The sequence below is a fragment of the Bos taurus genome, chromosome 26 (genome assembly GCF_002263795.3).
Source record: "Bos taurus isolate L1 Dominette 01449 registration number 42190680 breed Hereford chromosome 26, ARS-UCD2.0, whole genome shotgun sequence".
In the NCBI taxonomy this organism is placed as follows: Eukaryota; Metazoa; Chordata; class Mammalia; order Artiodactyla; family Bovidae; genus Bos; species Bos taurus.
Genome location: NC_037353.1, coordinates 51,749,247 through 51,765,529, shown reverse-complemented (window position 1 = coordinate 51,765,529; position 16,283 = coordinate 51,749,247). Strand labels below are relative to the sequence as shown.

The 16,283-nt window shown below is 61.0% G+C and overlaps 1 protein-coding gene across 14 annotated transcripts in view; it reads right to left on the bottom strand.

Moving 5' to 3' along the window:
- The window catches only part of JAKMIP3 (Janus kinase and microtubule interacting protein 3), a 138,846-nt gene that overhangs the window by 69,653 nt on the left and 52,910 nt on the right, over nucleotides 1-16,283 (bottom strand). For 11 of the 14 annotated variants that reach the window (XR_009493050.1, XR_009493051.1, XR_009493052.1 and 8 more), the window contains 4 exons: nucleotides 13,247-13,462; nucleotides 11,802-11,921; nucleotides 11,131-11,277; nucleotides 10,760-10,891 (listed from right to left, as the gene is read on the bottom strand). Coding sequence is in view for 10 of the 14 variants with exons in the window: in XM_059882125.1 (XP_059738108.1) it covers nucleotides 10,760-10,891; nucleotides 11,131-11,277; nucleotides 11,802-11,921; nucleotides 13,247-13,462 (615 nt within the window). In the remaining 4 variants the exon portion in view is untranslated. The remainder of the gene's footprint in view (nucleotides 1-10,759; nucleotides 10,892-11,130; nucleotides 11,278-11,801; nucleotides 11,922-13,246; nucleotides 13,463-16,283) is intronic. The other 3 variants (XM_059882129.1, XM_059882132.1, XM_059882133.1) reach the window with 3 other exon arrangements.

Here is a 16,283-nt window from a genome sequence, read left to right as displayed (position 1 = left end):
CTGGGGCCCCGGGAGGGGCGCCCGCCCCGAGGGCTGGATTCTAGGCCGGGAGGGGCGCCCTCCCCAGGGCTGGACCCTGGCCTGGCCCCCAGCGGGCCTGCCCTGTCCCGCCTACACGGTCATCATGGGGCTCATGCTGCCTCCAGCAGTGGTGCAGAAAAGCACTCGTATGCACAGCGGACCCCTGGACGCGGCAGGGCAGAGCCGACAGCCGGGGGCACAGCCCTTGCTTCGTTTCCAGAGAAGAAAAGGAATGAGGTCTATGGGGCTGGTGGGTGACCCAGGAATCTTGGGGCTGGTGGGGCCTGCTGTGACTTACAGACGCTGACAAGGGAGCCCTCAGTCAGGCTGCTGGAGAGGGGCTCAGCCACCCTCAGGGAGGCAGCCTCCAGGGACCTGGGACAGCACCTGTTCACGCCTGCAGAGTCATCCCCAAGTGCCCACGGCCACCCAGGGTGAGACAGGGAGGCTAAGGGCGAGGCGGGCCCCCGTGCCAGGACTGTCTCTCCCCATTCCCATGCTCACCCCTGACCCACAGCGGGGCCTCCCATCGAGCCTGTGGGTCATTGACCTTTTAGAAGAAGTGAGCGTTTCCACGCTTGCCTCCCAGACCTTCTGGCTAAACGCGAGCTTTTCCTCCTGAAAAAGTAATTTATGGCCTGAAAGTGGGTGTGAGCCGCCCCTGCCAACCAATCACCGGGCCGTGAGCAGTGCACAGCGGGGTGGCTGTCCAGCCCCACCTCAGCTAGCCCCGTCCTTGGCCGCTGCTCTGCCGACAAAGGTCACTGTTCTCCCGCCCGGGCTGTGAGGTGGCAGATCAGAGAGGCTGGGACAAGAACAGGTCCGTCCACGGCCCAGGGCCGCCCAGGGCGTGGGCACCCACCTGCGAACGGCTGATGTCAGCGCCCCACCCCCAGCATCTCAGTGTATCACCAATCACAGGCGCTCTTCCCAGAGGCGGAGGGGACACGGGGCCCCTGCCTTGGCTTCCAGCCAGTGCCCACACGGGGCCCCTTCCTAGCGTCCGACTCCACCCAGCCCCCGGTGTCCCCCCGGCTTCAGCCTGGCGGAGACCTGCAGCAACAGAGACCCTACAGGAGGGGACCCTGCCACAGACACCGCCCTGCGTGAGCGGTGCAGCGTCAGGACCCGCAAAGCCAGCACCCCAGGCTGCAGTGCCTGCGGTGCGGGAGCGTATCAGGATGTGGACCTGCCCAACACCCACCCTTCCGGGATCGTGGGCGGCTCCCAGTAGGAGCCGGGTAGGTTCTGAGCCCAGGGTGGAGGAGGGGTGGGTGGCCGGGTAAGTGGGAGTCTTGGCCCACCTGCCTACAAGCCTTGACGAAAGATTGAACATCCACATCCACCTTTTTGCTCAGAGTGAGCGCTGCCCTTGGACGGGAGACTTCAGGGGAAGAGAGGCCTGATAAGGGGGCAGGTGGGAACTCCCCGCCAAGGTCAAGGTCTTGGCCCGGCAAAGGGAGGCCACAGAGAGGAAAGAGAACAGGGCAGGGACGGGGCCATCTGCCCGTGGGAGCTGGAGCCCCGGGGGGCTGAGGGCCTCCCCGGCGGCCCTGACACCACCGCAGGGCAGCGTGCAGCATCGTCCATGCACGCGCCCTGCTGCTCGGCCACCACCTGCTGCCACACGTCCAGCCCTGGGTCCACCGGCCCTGCCCTGCCGGCCAGCCCGTGGAGAAGGAGAGCGGAGCGTAAGGGCTGGGCCTCCCCCCAGAGGACGCGGAGGGCAGGTTGGGGGTGGGGTGGGCTTCTCCTCAATGCTGCGGGGGTCTTCGTCCCGCTGATCTGGAGAGCAGGGCCGCATGAGCCCGGGCGTTACCCTCCAGCGCTGGATCTGTTTTTAGAAATCCTGCTTGCAGCGCGGACTCCGGGAGGGCCGCTTGCTCTCTGCTTCCATCCGGGCCCTCCTCTCCTCCTCTGCCTCTCACCACCTCCCTCGTCTCTCCTCCCCCTTCCAGAGTGTGGAACTCCCCCCACTCTAGGCCTCGAGGAGGCCAGACAGAGCCCAGAGGCCCTTGGGGGTGAGCGCCCTCCCGGGGCCCTAGAATCAGCCCTGGGGCGGGCGCCCCTCCCGGGGCCCAGAGTCCAGCCCTGGGGTGGGCGTCCCTTCTGGGGCCCCAGAGTCCAGCCCTGGGGTGGGCACCCCTCCCGGGGTCCCAGAGTCCAGCCCTGGGGTGGGCTCCCTTCTGGGGCCCCAGAGTCCAGCCCTGGGGGTGGGCACCCCTCCGGGGTCCCAGAGTCCAGCCCTGGGGTGAGCGCCCCTCCCGGGGCCCTAGAATCCAGCCCTGGGGGTGGGCGCCCCTCCCGGGGTCCCAGAGTCCAGCCCTGGGGTAGGCGCCCCTCCTGGGGCCCAGAGTCCAGCCCTGGGGTAGGCGCCCCTCCTGGGGCCCCAGAGTCCAGCCCTGGGGCGGGCGCCCCTCCAGGGGTCCCAGGGTCGGTGGTGCAGTGGCTGAGTGTGCACTGGGGTTTTCTCAGTCGCAAAGCCTCCGGTTACAAAAGTGCCAGGTCAGATGGTGGGTGACAGGGAGAGGGAGAAGTGGCCGGAGCCTGGCGGGGGGTCCTCTGGCCCAGCAGTGCCTGCCCTCGGGTCAGCCCCCTGTCTGGAGGCTCATCCACGAGCTTCAGGGGGGGCCTGGAGCACAGCCTTCTACTCTGGGGTCCACCCGCAGACCGTGTCAGGGGTCCCTGCTCCTGCACTGGAGGACACGGCCACTCCGAGGTCCACGGGCTCACAGGAACAGGGGGCCCAAGAGGTGCTGCCTGGCAGATGGTTTTCCTGTGGAAACAAACACAGCCTGGCCGTTAGGGACACCCCCGCACCCCCAGTGTGGTAATGGGCTGGGGCCTGGGCTTCCAGACCCTCCCGTCCCAGAGTGGCCGCGGCTGGGGCAGTTCCTCGCTCTGGGCTCTCTTCGAGATCCCCGATCATCTGAACGAAGGCCTCCCCCGTCTGCAGGCTCTTGGGGGCACTCTGAGCTTGGAGAGCACCCTCAGGGCACACTGTGGGGTTAGGGGCAGAAGAGGGTGTCGGGGGGTTCAGATGAAGGAGCAGCAAGCCCTGGCCCTGAAGGGTGGACGGGCCAGAGCGTGCAGGTGGGATGGCCAGCAGCTCCGGCTCCCTGGCCAAGGCCGAAGCTCTTCCAGCCCTTAGAAGGGAGGCCCCCTGGGGGAGGGGCTCTGTCCAAGCCTATTAATAACTCCTGCACTGGCCCGGCCATCAGGCTATTTTTAGAGTCCCTAACGCAGCCCCGTGTGACTCAGCAAGGCCCCTGCGGGATGAGAAAGTCGCACGCTGGCCGATGGCCGGGATGCGCCAGGCAGCTGAGCGTGGGCAGCCCAGACCTGGGCACAGTCAGGCCAGGGCCAATGGAGCCCTCGGCCTTGAGCTGTGGGTGCCTGGCAGCCTCCAGGCCCCTGCCCGCTCCGCCCCGCCCGCTATTCCCCGCCTGCACTGCCAGCTCCTCCTCCAAGCAGAGCATGGAAAATCTGATGTCAGAATTCCAGCCTCAGCAAAGAACATGACCTGACCTTCACCTCCTGCGGAGCTGCGTGGAGCCCCGGGGGCCAGGCCTGAGTCCCCGCTCCCTGCAGGCCTGGGGGCCACCCACCCTCCCCCTCCCCGGCCCCCAGGGCAGCCCTGGCCCACGGCCTCTGGTAATCTCTCCCTGGCACCGAGCACCCGAGGTGCCTCCCGAATGTCCCAGGCTGGTCCTGCCCCCAGCAGCCCAGTTCCTGTGTGCAACTGGCAGGCCGGGCAGTTTGTTACTGGAAAGGTTTCTAGAGCAGGTCACCTCGCCAGAGGGAGCGGGGAATCCGCCTACCTGTCCCGCCCTGTGTCACTGGACACCTGGCTGTGTGGAAGCGCCTCCCCTCCCCTCCTGGGGACACATGTGTGGAATGGGGGAGGGTGCTGGGTGCGTACATGTGTGTAGGCACATGTGCTCCTATGCACACATGTGTGTGCTCATGTGCTCATGTGTACATGCTCAGTCATGTGTGTATACACTGTGAGCTCACCCATGTGTATATGCTGTGCACACGTGTACATGCTCACTCGTGTGTATATACACTGTGCACACATGAGCTCACTTGTGTGTATGTGCACTGTGCACATGTGTATGTGCTCCTGTGCACGTGTATGTGCTCACTCGTGTGTGCACACACTGTGCACACGTGTACATGCTCACTTGTGTGTATGTGCACTGTGCGCACGTGTATGTGCTCCTGTGCACGTGTATGTGCTCACTCGTGTGTGCACACACTGTGCACATGTGTACATGCTCACTCATGTGATTATACATTGTGTACACTGAGCTCACTCATGTGTATGTGCACTGTGCACACGTGTACATGCTCATCGTGTGTATGTGCATTGTGTACACGTGTATGTGCTCCTGTGCACGTGTACGTGCTCACTTGTGTGTGTACACACTGTGCACGTGTGTACATGCTCACTCATGTGTATATACATTGTTGTACACGTGAGCTCACTCATGTGTATGTGCACTGTGCGCATGTGTATGTGCTCCTGTGCATGTGTATTGCTCACTCATATGTGTACACACTGTGCATGTGTGTACATGCTCACTCGTATGGGTATACACTGTGCACACACGTGTACATGCCCAATCGCGTGTATATACACTGTGTACACATGAGCTCACTTGTGTGTATATGCACTGTGCACACGTGTATGTGCTCACTCGTGTGTGCACACACTGTGCACATGTGTACATTCTCACTCGTGTGTATGTGCACTGTGCACACGTGTATGTGCTCCTGTCTGCACGTGTATGTGCTCACTCGTGTGTGTACACACTGTGTACACGTGTACATGCCCACTCGTGTGTATGCCTGTGCAACGTGTACATGCTCACTCGTGTGTATGTGCCCTGTGCACAGTGTAGTGTCTGTCACATGTGTACGTGCTCACTCGTGTGTGTGGGTGCCTTGGTCCTTTGGAGTGAACTGCCGTTTCTTCAGCATCTTCTGGTCCAGGGGAAAGAGCCTGAGGGACATCGCCTCACTGGCGCTTTCCGCACAGCAGGTTTGCACACCAGTACTTGGCGGCCAGGCCTCCCAGCGCCCCTGGGCTGAGAGGGGAGGAGGAGGACCACTTGAAGGCAGGGCCTGTGTGGGGTGGGAACAGCAGTTCTGTGGGAGCACAGGTTTGGGGGGGCGGGGCGCGAGGCGACTCTGTGGTGGGTGGGCCTGAACCACCGGCCGCTTGGAGCTGGGGTGGGTGAGAGTGGACGTGGAGAGCCGGACCAAGACCCCAGAGCCCTCTGGCCGGAAAGGGCAGTTCTCACAAGCCCTGACTCTGAAACTTCCCAGCAGTTCCTTGTGGTTTTGGCTGCCTTTGCCTAGCAAACACGAGCAGCAGACGCCAGGAGGCGGAGGCCCTGCCCCTCCTGGTCGGCCTGCTGGTCTCCCCCACCCAGGGCTGTCCAGCTGCAGGCGCGCGGTCCTGTGTTTCCCAGAATGAGGTCAGCAAGAGACGGTCCTGCTGTTTCCGACCTTGGACTCACAGCCTCGCCTGGTCTGTGGGTTCTTTTCTCTGCTTCAAGTGTTAGGATGCTGTTATATTTAGGGAGGAAATTGCTTCCTAAAGATGGATAATGACAGGAAATTATACCTTGTTGATTCTGCATCTTTTTTTTTATTCCTAAGTGTGTCTTTCATGAAGCAACGGAAAATAAAAAGATTTATGAAAGCCATTTTCTGGAATAAAAACATTGTGTTGTTTTTCATTAACTTCAAAATCACTTGGAAAAAAGTCTCCCATTAAAAATATGTGGCTGCAACTTGCTACGCCAGGTGTCCTCTTAAACTTCCAGTAAGAGACCCCCAAAGACAGGGAGGAACACAAAACCGCACGGCACCTGGTGGATCCCCCCACAACACAACACACACACACACCATCAACACACACTGACGACACACAGACACAGGTCATGGAGCTCACATCACAGCCCTGTGTAAGGAGACACAACGCCACCATTCTCATGACTCAGAAGAACAAATCTCTGGAGTCAAAAGACTTGCAGGTAGTCGGGGAGGTAAGCTCTAGGGGGGCCTGGTTTCCATGAAGGAGGAGGAGCTGGCAAGGTGAGAGGAGACAGGATGTAACAGAACGTGGTGGAGCATGAAGGCACGGAGCTTTGGGTTTGAACAGCATATCAAGTAAGACAGCAGACACTCGGGATGCCGAGGTCCACTTACAGGGTCCATTCGTTCTGGGAGATAATGACACTGGGGGAGATTAAGATTTAAATAACAAAGTAGAACTACTTGTCCCACCAAATGCCATGTGTCATATAAAGAACAGATTTGTTTGCAAGCATACTTAGAGCTTTCTAAACTGCGTTTGTATACTGTGTGTGTGTGCTCAGTCGCTCAGTCATGTCCGACTCTGTGTGACACTACGGACAGTAGCCCATCGGGCTCCTCGGGCCATGGGCTTCTTCAGGCAGGAATACCGGAGTGGGCTGCCATGCCCTCCTCCGGGGCATCTTTTCGACCTAGAGATCGAACCTGCATCTCGTGTCTCCTGCATTGGCAAGTGGGTTCTTTACCACTGGTGCCACCTGCTAGACTCAGTAATTCCAAAAATAATTTTTTTACAGAGATCATGTATTTTCACTGCAATGAAATGAATTAGACGTGGATGACAACTTGATTACAGCCGTGAAGTAGTTTAAGCTTATGCACTGGGGCCAGGCTGCAGGTATGTTGACCGTCACTTCTGAGAGGGATCCCGGTGCCCCCTACCCCCAGGAGAAGGGACAGAGGGGCCTGGCTCCAGACCAGAGCCACCCAAGGATAAGGGGGAGCTGGGCTTGGAGCCCTCCTCCCTGTTGGACTGGGCACCCTGACAGCTTACATGGAGACCCCCAGCAGCTAAAAATTAAAGAAAATCCTCTACGATAGCTCTTGGGTCAGAGACCAGCAAAACCACAAGCCCAGGGTGTGTAAAGCACAGTGAGGTGGGAAGCACTGCTTGCCACAGTTCCGGGAGGCGCCAACAGCCATCCGCAGGCGTAAACTGATGGACCTAAATGTTGCTGTTCTGAGTAAGACTGAAGATCTGGAATCAGTGAAATAAACTTAAAAATAAACTTGGGGGAGAACAGATCACTCCAGAAGAAAAGACTGTGAAATTAAAAAAAAATCAACCATAGTCCTCCCGGCTCCCTGGAGCCCCGAGAGCAGGGCAAGGACCCCGTGTCTGGGAGTGGCCGGTCCCAGCAGGACTGGGTCTGCCCATGTGCGACCCCGGCGTCCTGCCCCCGCGGTGAAGCGCGGGCCCAGGACTGTCCCAGAGGCTCCAGAAGGGAGGTCAGTTCCACGTGGAGGAAAGCTGTCGACTGGGTCCCTGTTTGCTGACAAGAGTCTGGAGCCCCGAAGGGCCCAGGGGTGTGCAGGCTGACCACCTTCAGGGTCAGGCAGGACTGCAGACATGGCTCAGGGGAAGGGTATGCCCCCAGACCCTGGTTGTCGGGTGGGGAATGCCCCTTCCCCGTTTGACCCACAAGCCTCCACAGCCAGGGCAGCAGGTCCAGGCTCTGCTGGGCCCTGTGAGGGTCTTGCCAGGGACTTAGCTCACTTCCTGTGGAGAGGGCTGGGCTGTCCCCTCACATCCCCAAGGACACTCCAAGGGCATGCCCATCTCAGCCCTTAGGCTTGAGGAAGTGAACGTGGAAAGCGTTTGGTTTCTGCCCCTGCTGACCTGGGTGTGGTAGGTCACTGTCTAGAGCTTGACCTCTTCCAGTCCACCAGGAGGTCGTCTGTCCAGGTGGCCACGGTCCCCTCGCATGCCGACTCGGGATGCTGCTGAGTGTTCTGAGCGCTTCCGAGGGTTTCTTCTTGGTTTGCACAGTAAGCTATAAACTCACGTCGGCCGGGACTGGCAGGCGGCGAGCTGGGCCAGCTCGCTGTGACCTCTGGGCCTGGGGCAGGCCTCCCCAGGACCGCTGGGGCTGCTGGATGGAGGTGGACTGGGCTCTGCAGTGTCGGCTCCAGGCGGGTACAGAGATGGGTTCTCGGGCGCTGGGCCTAGAACTGGCCACTGAGAATCCAGTGGCTGACGAGGCCTGAGCCGTGGGGCCCTGCCAGACAGCCTGCATGACGCCTGGAGCCTCGAGCTCACGTCAGCCCTGCTGGACTCGGCCTGGGCACCCGAGAGGCTGCTGGCAGCTCACAGGGCCCGGAGCTCTGGCGTGGTCGGGGCGTGGGCACCTGTGTCGGTTTGCGAGGTGTCCGGCTTCTCAAGGACGAGGGCCGCTTCATAGAGGTGCTAATGCCAGGGTCCCCCCGGAGCGGCAAGGCCTAGACTTGGGACTTCTCAATCTCCTGGGAGAGCCCCGTCTCCGACAAAGCCCGGGACCCGTGATGACGGCTGAGAGGAGGTTCACACACGCCCACGGTGGGCCCGCACACCTTCTCGTCCAGCCCCAGACGCGGGGCCCCAGGAGCCCAGCCCCTGGCTGACGTCAGGGCCCCCCTACCACTGCCCCCTCGCTGCGGCCCCTTGCGTCCCCCTAACCTTCCTGGAGTCACTTCACACCCCATTCAGTCAACTCAGATGGCGCAGGGTCGTCAGGAGAGGACAGGAGGTCCGCTGGCTGCTCCCCAGGGCACCCCAGCACCTCCATTTTGAGGTGCCGGGCGGCCTGGCGCAAGGCGCCGGCTGGAAGGTCGAGGTCCAGGTGGGTCTCCAGGGACATGGGGCTGCACTGTCCGGGAGGCGAGGGCCCCAGGCCGCTCTGAGGAGGGGCGTGGAGAGGCCGCTCTCACACCTATTCTCGGCGGGGAGATCCCAGCAGGGCTGCAGGCTTCATGCCCCTCTTGCTGCCTTGCTGCAGCCTGTGAGGGCCCTGAACGGCCTTCCTGGGTGTGCAGAGCAGGCCTGCACCCCAGAGCCTCCTGCCCGACCAGAGGAGACCCCACAGCCCCCTTTCTCGGGTTTTCTTGGAGCCTCAGCTCCCCTGCGCAGCCTCCGGCGGCCTCCTCTGGGATGTCTTGCAATATTTTTGCCAAATTGAAATGTGAGCCACCTACTTACAATCAGGACAGTTTTGCCCAGGACACACCACCTGCTCGGTGGAAGGACTGCCCCCGGACAGCACAGCCGCCTCCACATCAGAGGGGCTTGGTGGTCATGCCAGGGGTGCTGGCCTTGGCAGCAGTTCATGCTGGGGCCAGGCCAACTCTCTGCTGTGACTGGTCACTCTGGGTGTGACCCACAGGGACCCAGGGCACCAAGCCCCAGGTTATCGTGGGGGCGGGGGCAGGGGTCCGGTCCTGGCCTGGCCTGGCCTGGCATGCGGGGAGACTGGGCTGGAGGGCATGGGAGAGCCAAGGGCCAGGGGCTTCAGCAAGACACCCCGGGGCTCAGCTCAATGCAAGGGCCCTGTCCCGGCCTGAGCCCTCACAGCCCGGCCCCCCTCACGGACACAAGCCCTCCGGGGTCGGGTGTGTGTGTGAGCTCACAGGTGAGGACGGCCCCTCCGGCTCAGGGATGCCAGCACAGGGGCCAGGCTCACCTGGGCAAAGAGGTGGCCCTTTCCAGAGCTCTCACTGCACGGCTGCACGGGCCCAGCCGGTTTGGAAGGAGACAGCAGGGCTGCTGGGATGGGCTGCCGTGAGCCTGGGACGCCCTCTAGGCCCCGGCTCCGCCTGCCACGCTCACCAGCCCGAACGCAACGGCTCACCTTGAGTTTGGTGATTCAGAGAATGTCCACCGAGAACAAGCTCCCACTGTCTCCAAAAGCAGACATTACTCCCAGGGCGGGCACAGCCCCTGAACCACTCACCGTCCTTAGTAAAAAGGGCCCCACCCCCGTGAGCCGTGCAGCTCGCTTCCAGCCCACAGGGCGGCTCCCGGGACCCCCGCTCTGAGAGACGGGCGGCCTGGGCAGAGGATTCCGTGGGCGACCAGGCTTGGCCAGCTCTGGGGAAGCCCGGGCACCAGGGCCTGTGGGTGTCGAGCCCATCCTGACCACTGGGCGGGAAGTGACAGAGAGCTCCGCTACTGTCCTCTCTTCAGCCCCCACTCCACCACCCCCGCCACCAGCAAGGGCACAGAACGACCCAAGCAGCTGATTCTGAACTGATCTGACCTTGGAGTCCGTCTGGGTCCCACAGACTAGGAGGTGCCCTAATGAGGGTAACTGGATGGGGGTCTGAGGAAGGACTATTGGAAAAGCTGTGCTGGGGGTGGGGATTGCAGGGAGAGGGGGACGTAGATGGAGGCTGGGTCCCCAGAAAGACATGCCCACACCCCATCCCCAGACCTGGGGCTGTGGCCTTGTTTGGAAATGGGGTCTGTGCAATCTGGCTAGGTTATGGATCTTGAGAGGAGACCATCCTGGGTGGGGATGGGCGGTGCCCAGAGAAGGGGAGGGGGCTGGGAAGATGGCTGAGATCAAAGGAACGTGGTTGGCGGCCATCGGAAGCTTCCTGTCCTCCCCAGCACCCCTGGCGGGAGCCCGGCCCTATCCCACCCTGACTCTGGATCCTGCCTCCAACACTGTGAGAGGCCTGGGGTGGACACAGGCAGTGTTGCTGCTCTGAGAGCCCCAATCCTGAAGGTGAGGAAGGGGAGGGATTTGGAGGGGCAGGAGCCAACCGCTGGGGAGAGACTTGGCCCATGTTGTGGGTGCCGGGTGCACTGTGGGCATCAGAGAGGGGTGGGTCTGAGAGCGGGGCCAGCGGGTGGGTGGCGCCCAGCGGTCACCTTGGAGAGCTCGTCTATGAGGTGCTGCTGCTCGACGATCTGCAACTTCAGGAAGTCCACGTCCCGCTCGTCCTGACTCTGATCCAGGTCGTTCAGGGAGCTGGGTCTCCGTATGATCCCTGCTCTCTGCCTCTGAAAACCAGACAGACCACACAACATGTGGAATGAGGTGCCCGACCGCTGAAGGGCAGCTGGGGTCTCCTCACCCTGCCTGCCTGTACCTCAGAAGCCCTGTCACTGGTCACCCCACTGGTCACGGGCCTCCCTGCCGGCGAGCTCCCAGCCCCACAGACGCCCGTGAGACCAAAGCCTTGATCTTGCTATCAGACCTCGCGTAGAAGAGGCTAGTTACACAAAAGTGGGCTCCTTACCATCTCTATGTTCTCCTGGGTGACAAATTTTAACTTGTTTTCCATCCGACGTAAACTGTGGGACAGATCTTCGTTCTTCCGAGTAAGGCGTTTGTTTTTGTCCAGCAATGGCTTGTACTGACTTTCAGCTTCCCTTACACGCTTTAACTGAAAGACAAGATTAATTATATATTACGATGTTTAAAAGCATCACAGAGAACCAGCAGCCTCCAAACAGAGGTGTTAAAGCAAGCAGAACAAGCCTTGTGTTCCATGGAGCTCAGTGGTCTGGCACTGCACTCTGTTCTGCTCGAAAGAGCAACAGGGAAACAGCCCAGTCCGTGAGCCTTCCGCCACCTGGGAGAGCTCATGTCCCAGCAGCCAGGTCACTGGCGAACCTCTGTGGCCATAAGGACTGACGCCACTAGCAGGCGAGGTCGTCACACGTCTCAGACGACACCCAGAACAGAGACACGTGCCCCACGTGTCAGCCCCCACGTGCCACACGGAATCAGCCAACCAGTGCCTCAGCCTGTATCTGGTCCCCTACCTGATGTTGTTAATAAAGTTTTATTGGAAATGCCCTGTCACCATCACTCTTCTGTTCCATGGCAATCTTTGGAAGTGGATGCCCCAGCTCCCCCTCCACGGCAGGCATAGGCCACAGAATTTAGAGGCCCGAGGCCACCCACCAGCTCGTTCCGTTCCTCCGACAGCAGGGCATTGCGGTCCTCGAGTTTCCGGATGATCGCGCTCAGCTCCGCAATCTTAAGTTGGAAACGCCGAGCATCCTTTTCATCCAACTGCTGTTCCTAAAACAAAAATCAACTGCAAATAACTGTTCGTAGACACAGACACAAAAACCATGGCAAGTCCCAACACACCACGGAAACCAAGGCACTTCTGTGTCACGATGGCCCATGATTCTAATGGCTGGGGGCACTGCGGGCTGCACGCTGGGGACAGAGTGCAGGAGCAGAACTGTTCAGAGTGCAGACGGGGCGAGGGCGTGCGCACACAGGTGCCGCAGGTGGGCAAGACGCTGAGAAAACCCAAGAAGCCAGCACCATGCTTCACGAGGCCGCTGCCGGCTGCAGCTTTCAAGGTCGGGGAGGGCTGCCCTGCACTGTAGCGGGGGCCTCACTTTCCTTGAATTATAATGTGAACCCAGGAAATGATGTTCAGCTTAAGACTTTCGAAAGTGGGATTCCCAGGAAGAGTGGTCCCTCAAATTGAGTTTCTAAAAAATCACTTCGGGAGCCACTGGAACTTACTAAAAAAAAATCAATGAAACATTTTGATCTGGTTTCAGAATCTCTGGAGTTAATGGGATCTGTCGGGTGCCAGAGCTGGTTTTAACCCAGTTAAGCCATTTATATAACAAGATTGTAAAATGTCATGCTCCATTCTTGAACAATCACTGCCCTAGGGCTGGCTCGGCTCAAACGCAGCTCTGTCCTCAAAGCAAACAGACGCGAGTCCGGGAAGGACCGGGGGACAGTCCCTCATTCAGCAGGTGCAGGAGAGGCGGGGGGCCGACCCGGAAGGACTGTGTGGAGGGTCCGTGGAATGTAGACCCTTTCCAGACTCCTGGGACCCCGCAGAGGGCTCTGAATAAGGAGCGGTGAGAGGAGATGGGTGGGGTCACAGCCCCTCATGGTCACGCAGCCCGAGGCGCGGACAGTGGCGTGGTCACAAGGAAGGCAGGTGCCGGGCAGCTGGTCACGAGCACAGAAACCACGGCAGGATGGTCAGGGCCAGCGGAGGGCAGAGCCTGCGTGCGGTGATGGAGCTGCCAGGCCACCTCCCCCAGCAGCAAAGGAGGGCCCCTTAGCAACCTGGGGCTGGTGGTGGAGGCGGGCACAGCTGGAAGCCTGAAGCTCGAGGCCCATGGGAGGGGCCAGGGGAGCGCAAGGCCAGTGCTACGCTGCAGCAGCAAGGAGGGAAGAGAGAGAAGTCTCTGGGCCCTTTCAGCCTCAGAGAAGCCGAGGGTCCCTCTGGCCTGTGGGCTGCAGACATGGGCAGAGTCCCCAAGGCTTGGGCTCGGGACTCCCCAGGGAGCTGCCCACGGGACCACGAGCCGCGTGCGGGGCAGTCTGGGCTCTGGGTCGGCCGGGCGAGCGTGGGAGGTGCTTACAGGGCTTCCCGAGTGGTCTGAGGCGTCTCCTGCACCGCTTGCGTGAGGAAGCTCCCGCCTGGGGCTGCCCGGGTGCCGGTCGGTCTCTTTGACCTGGGACAGCTGCTCGTCTAGAGCCTCTTTTTGGAGCTGGAGTCTCTGGGCATGCCCGGCTTGAACCCCTAACTCTCTCTCCAGCACGAAGACTGCTCTGTCTTTAAATTTTATCTCCTCCATCTACAAGGAGAACAGAACACAATCACACACGCAGGCAGGTAAGATGCAGTTACTGTAGAGACAGGCAGAATGACTTGAACACAAGCATCAGGAGGGACCCCTGCTGAGCAGCCCTGCCAGCCTCTCGGGCTCTGAGACCTGAAGCAAAGCCTGGACTGAGAGCCGCACGCCCCCGCCCAGGCCGCTCACGACTCCGCGGCTCTGACCAGGCGGGGCCGGCTGAGGCCGCCTGCTCGGACACCGCACAGCCTGCCCAGTCTCCCGGGCTCTTGGCAGGACTCCCCTCTCCCAGCTGGCCTGCAGGGGCTCACCAGCCAGCGGGGTCCACAGGGGCTACCCCTACCTCCCGCCTTCTGCTGAGCGTTGGGCAGAGCAGAGCTGCCTCGGGTCCCCCAAACCCCGTCAACAGGATGAGCGAAGTTCGTGTTAAAACAGGCAACTGTAGACGTGGAGGAAAAGGAGCTGTGGGCCCCAAAGCCCTCGTGGCCTCTGCCTCTCCACTCTGCAGACATCTGGCCCGGGAAGGCTGGATGGTGCCTGGGGCCAATACACACGGCCTCCTGCACTGGCCTCTCCTGGCTCCGAGGTGTGGACGGAAGGCAGGGTTCTGCCCGACTGCAGGCAGAGCTACATTTTAAACTCAGCTTCCTCTAAGCTAAGCCTCAGGTTGGGGGGTGGTCCGTGAACCAGCAGGATCCAGACTGGCAGGGGACCGGAATGGTAGTGGGGGACAGCACAGCCCTGTCCACTCTCCCTAACGTGCTCAAGCTCCTGACAGTGTCTGGCCCTTCCAGACACAGCTGCCGCTGCCTCCAGGCCCCTCCCAGAGGCCACAGGGGTGTCTCTGAGCAAAGGTCAGGCTGGTACCCTGGAGGAGGAGCAGGCAGAACGGCCCCCACGCCACCTGTTCTTCAGAGAAACAGGCCCTGGTGCTGGGGATGTCCAAACAGCACCAGATTCACAAGAGGACTCGATTTAAGACACATTCCACACAGCAGAGCAGGGCAGGCTGTACTGCTACTTTGCTTGCTGTGCTGGGTTTGAATAAGTTAATAAATCAGCCATCTGCTGAAGTCAGCTTGGAACAAAGAGTCGCCATATCTAATTAGCCCAGATCACAGAATTCACGGGCAAGCGATGCGCCGAGCAGAGGAAAAGAAGCCCTCAGCCGCTAAACCCCCATTGCCCGGAGCACAGGGCAAAGTGGAGCGAGGAAGCCCAGTCAGTTAGCAGAAACCAACAGGCTGGTGAAAACACAGCCCCGTTAATACGCGGCTGGTCTCACATTTAGCCCCTTGCACAGACACCTTGGAAACATCTCTGTTCCTTCATCAGGAAGCATGAAAGCAAGGGTCTCCACACACAGTCCCTCTCAAATCAGTGAGTTCAGCAGATGGTTTAGACCGGAAAGCTGACTTCCAGGAGAAGTCATCACACGCGCCACGTAGCATGGTCAAGTCAGACGTGGAGCTCTGTGATCCGCTCACAGTGGGATGTGCGCCGGCTTCCCCCGAGGGCGGGGCTGGATCTCTGAGGATGAAAACGCCTCTGAGATCAGTGTCCGCAGGGGCCTCGTGCTCAGCGCCTCATGGGGCCTCGTGCTCAGCACCTCTTAGCGCCTGAATGCCGAGGGTCTCAACCTGGGGCACGCTCCCGCATCTCCTGGTCCTGCTGTTTGGACTCAGAGGACTGTCTGTGGAGGAGGCGCGGGTGGGTGCATGGTGGGGTCGGCCAGCTGAGGGGGACGCCCTTTGCCACGTGAGGCCCCCACCTCACTCTGGGGACTGCTTCCAGCTTGGGGCGCAAATTCAAACTCAGGTAACGTGACAGCCAGGGAAGGCTCAGTGGGCAGCCCCGCCTCTGAGGGCTGCAACCCTGCATGCATGGCCCCCTTCCTGCAGGCCTACCTGCTGCGCCCAGTCGGGGCCGTGGGGTCCTGGAGGGCCGGGCTGCAGAGAGCGGGGGTCACGCCCCATCCCTGCCTGTGTCGCCAGCCACACCCACGTCCACACCCAGTGGACCCCGCCCTCCCCGGAGCCCAGGACGAGGGCTTTCAAAGCTGATATGGAGTCTATCGGCATGAGTCAGTTGGCCCCAGCCACCTGCCCTCACCGGGGCCGCAGCAGTGGCTTCCAGTTGGCCTCCCGTGTCCACTCGTGCCCCCACCCCCAGCCCCACAACACAGCCAGGGAATCGGATCTCACCACTCCCATGCATCCCCGGGTACCAAGAGCAAGATTCAGAGTCCTTGCTGGAGGCCACGCGCTTCCACAGGGGCTGCTCGCCTCCCCCAGCCCCACTCCCTGTTGCATGGGTATGAAAACCCGGGGGTCCCTGGGACAATGGGTCCCGAGAGAAGGGGCGCAGGAGGACGCTGAGGCAGGAGCACTGCTCCTGCCTGGGGGAGAGGGCGCCCTTCTCAGACCATCACCCCACCCCCAGCACGGAGCAGGCTCAGAGCGGGTGCACAGAAGCAGAGCCGCAGGGGAGCCTGGGACCCACACTTACCAGCACCGGGTGGCACGAGGCGCACTGACATGGTCTAACCACCGCCCCCCGAGCTGAGGCCCCCTCCAGCTCCTATGCCCCATGACGCCCATCGGGGGTCACCATCAAGCCCAGCACGGCAGCCGCCCCCGGGGACCCTCCCTCCCCGCTCTGGACAGGTGAGCTCACGCCTGCCCCGGGAGGCCCGCTCCCCAGAGAGTGAACAAACAGTGGAGTGTGAGGCAGCGCCTGGTTTTGCCCGTCCTTCTTGGGTTTATAGGATTGTTAGTAGCCGTCTGAGCTGGTAATTTAGTGAGTGCCCGATAGACATCCC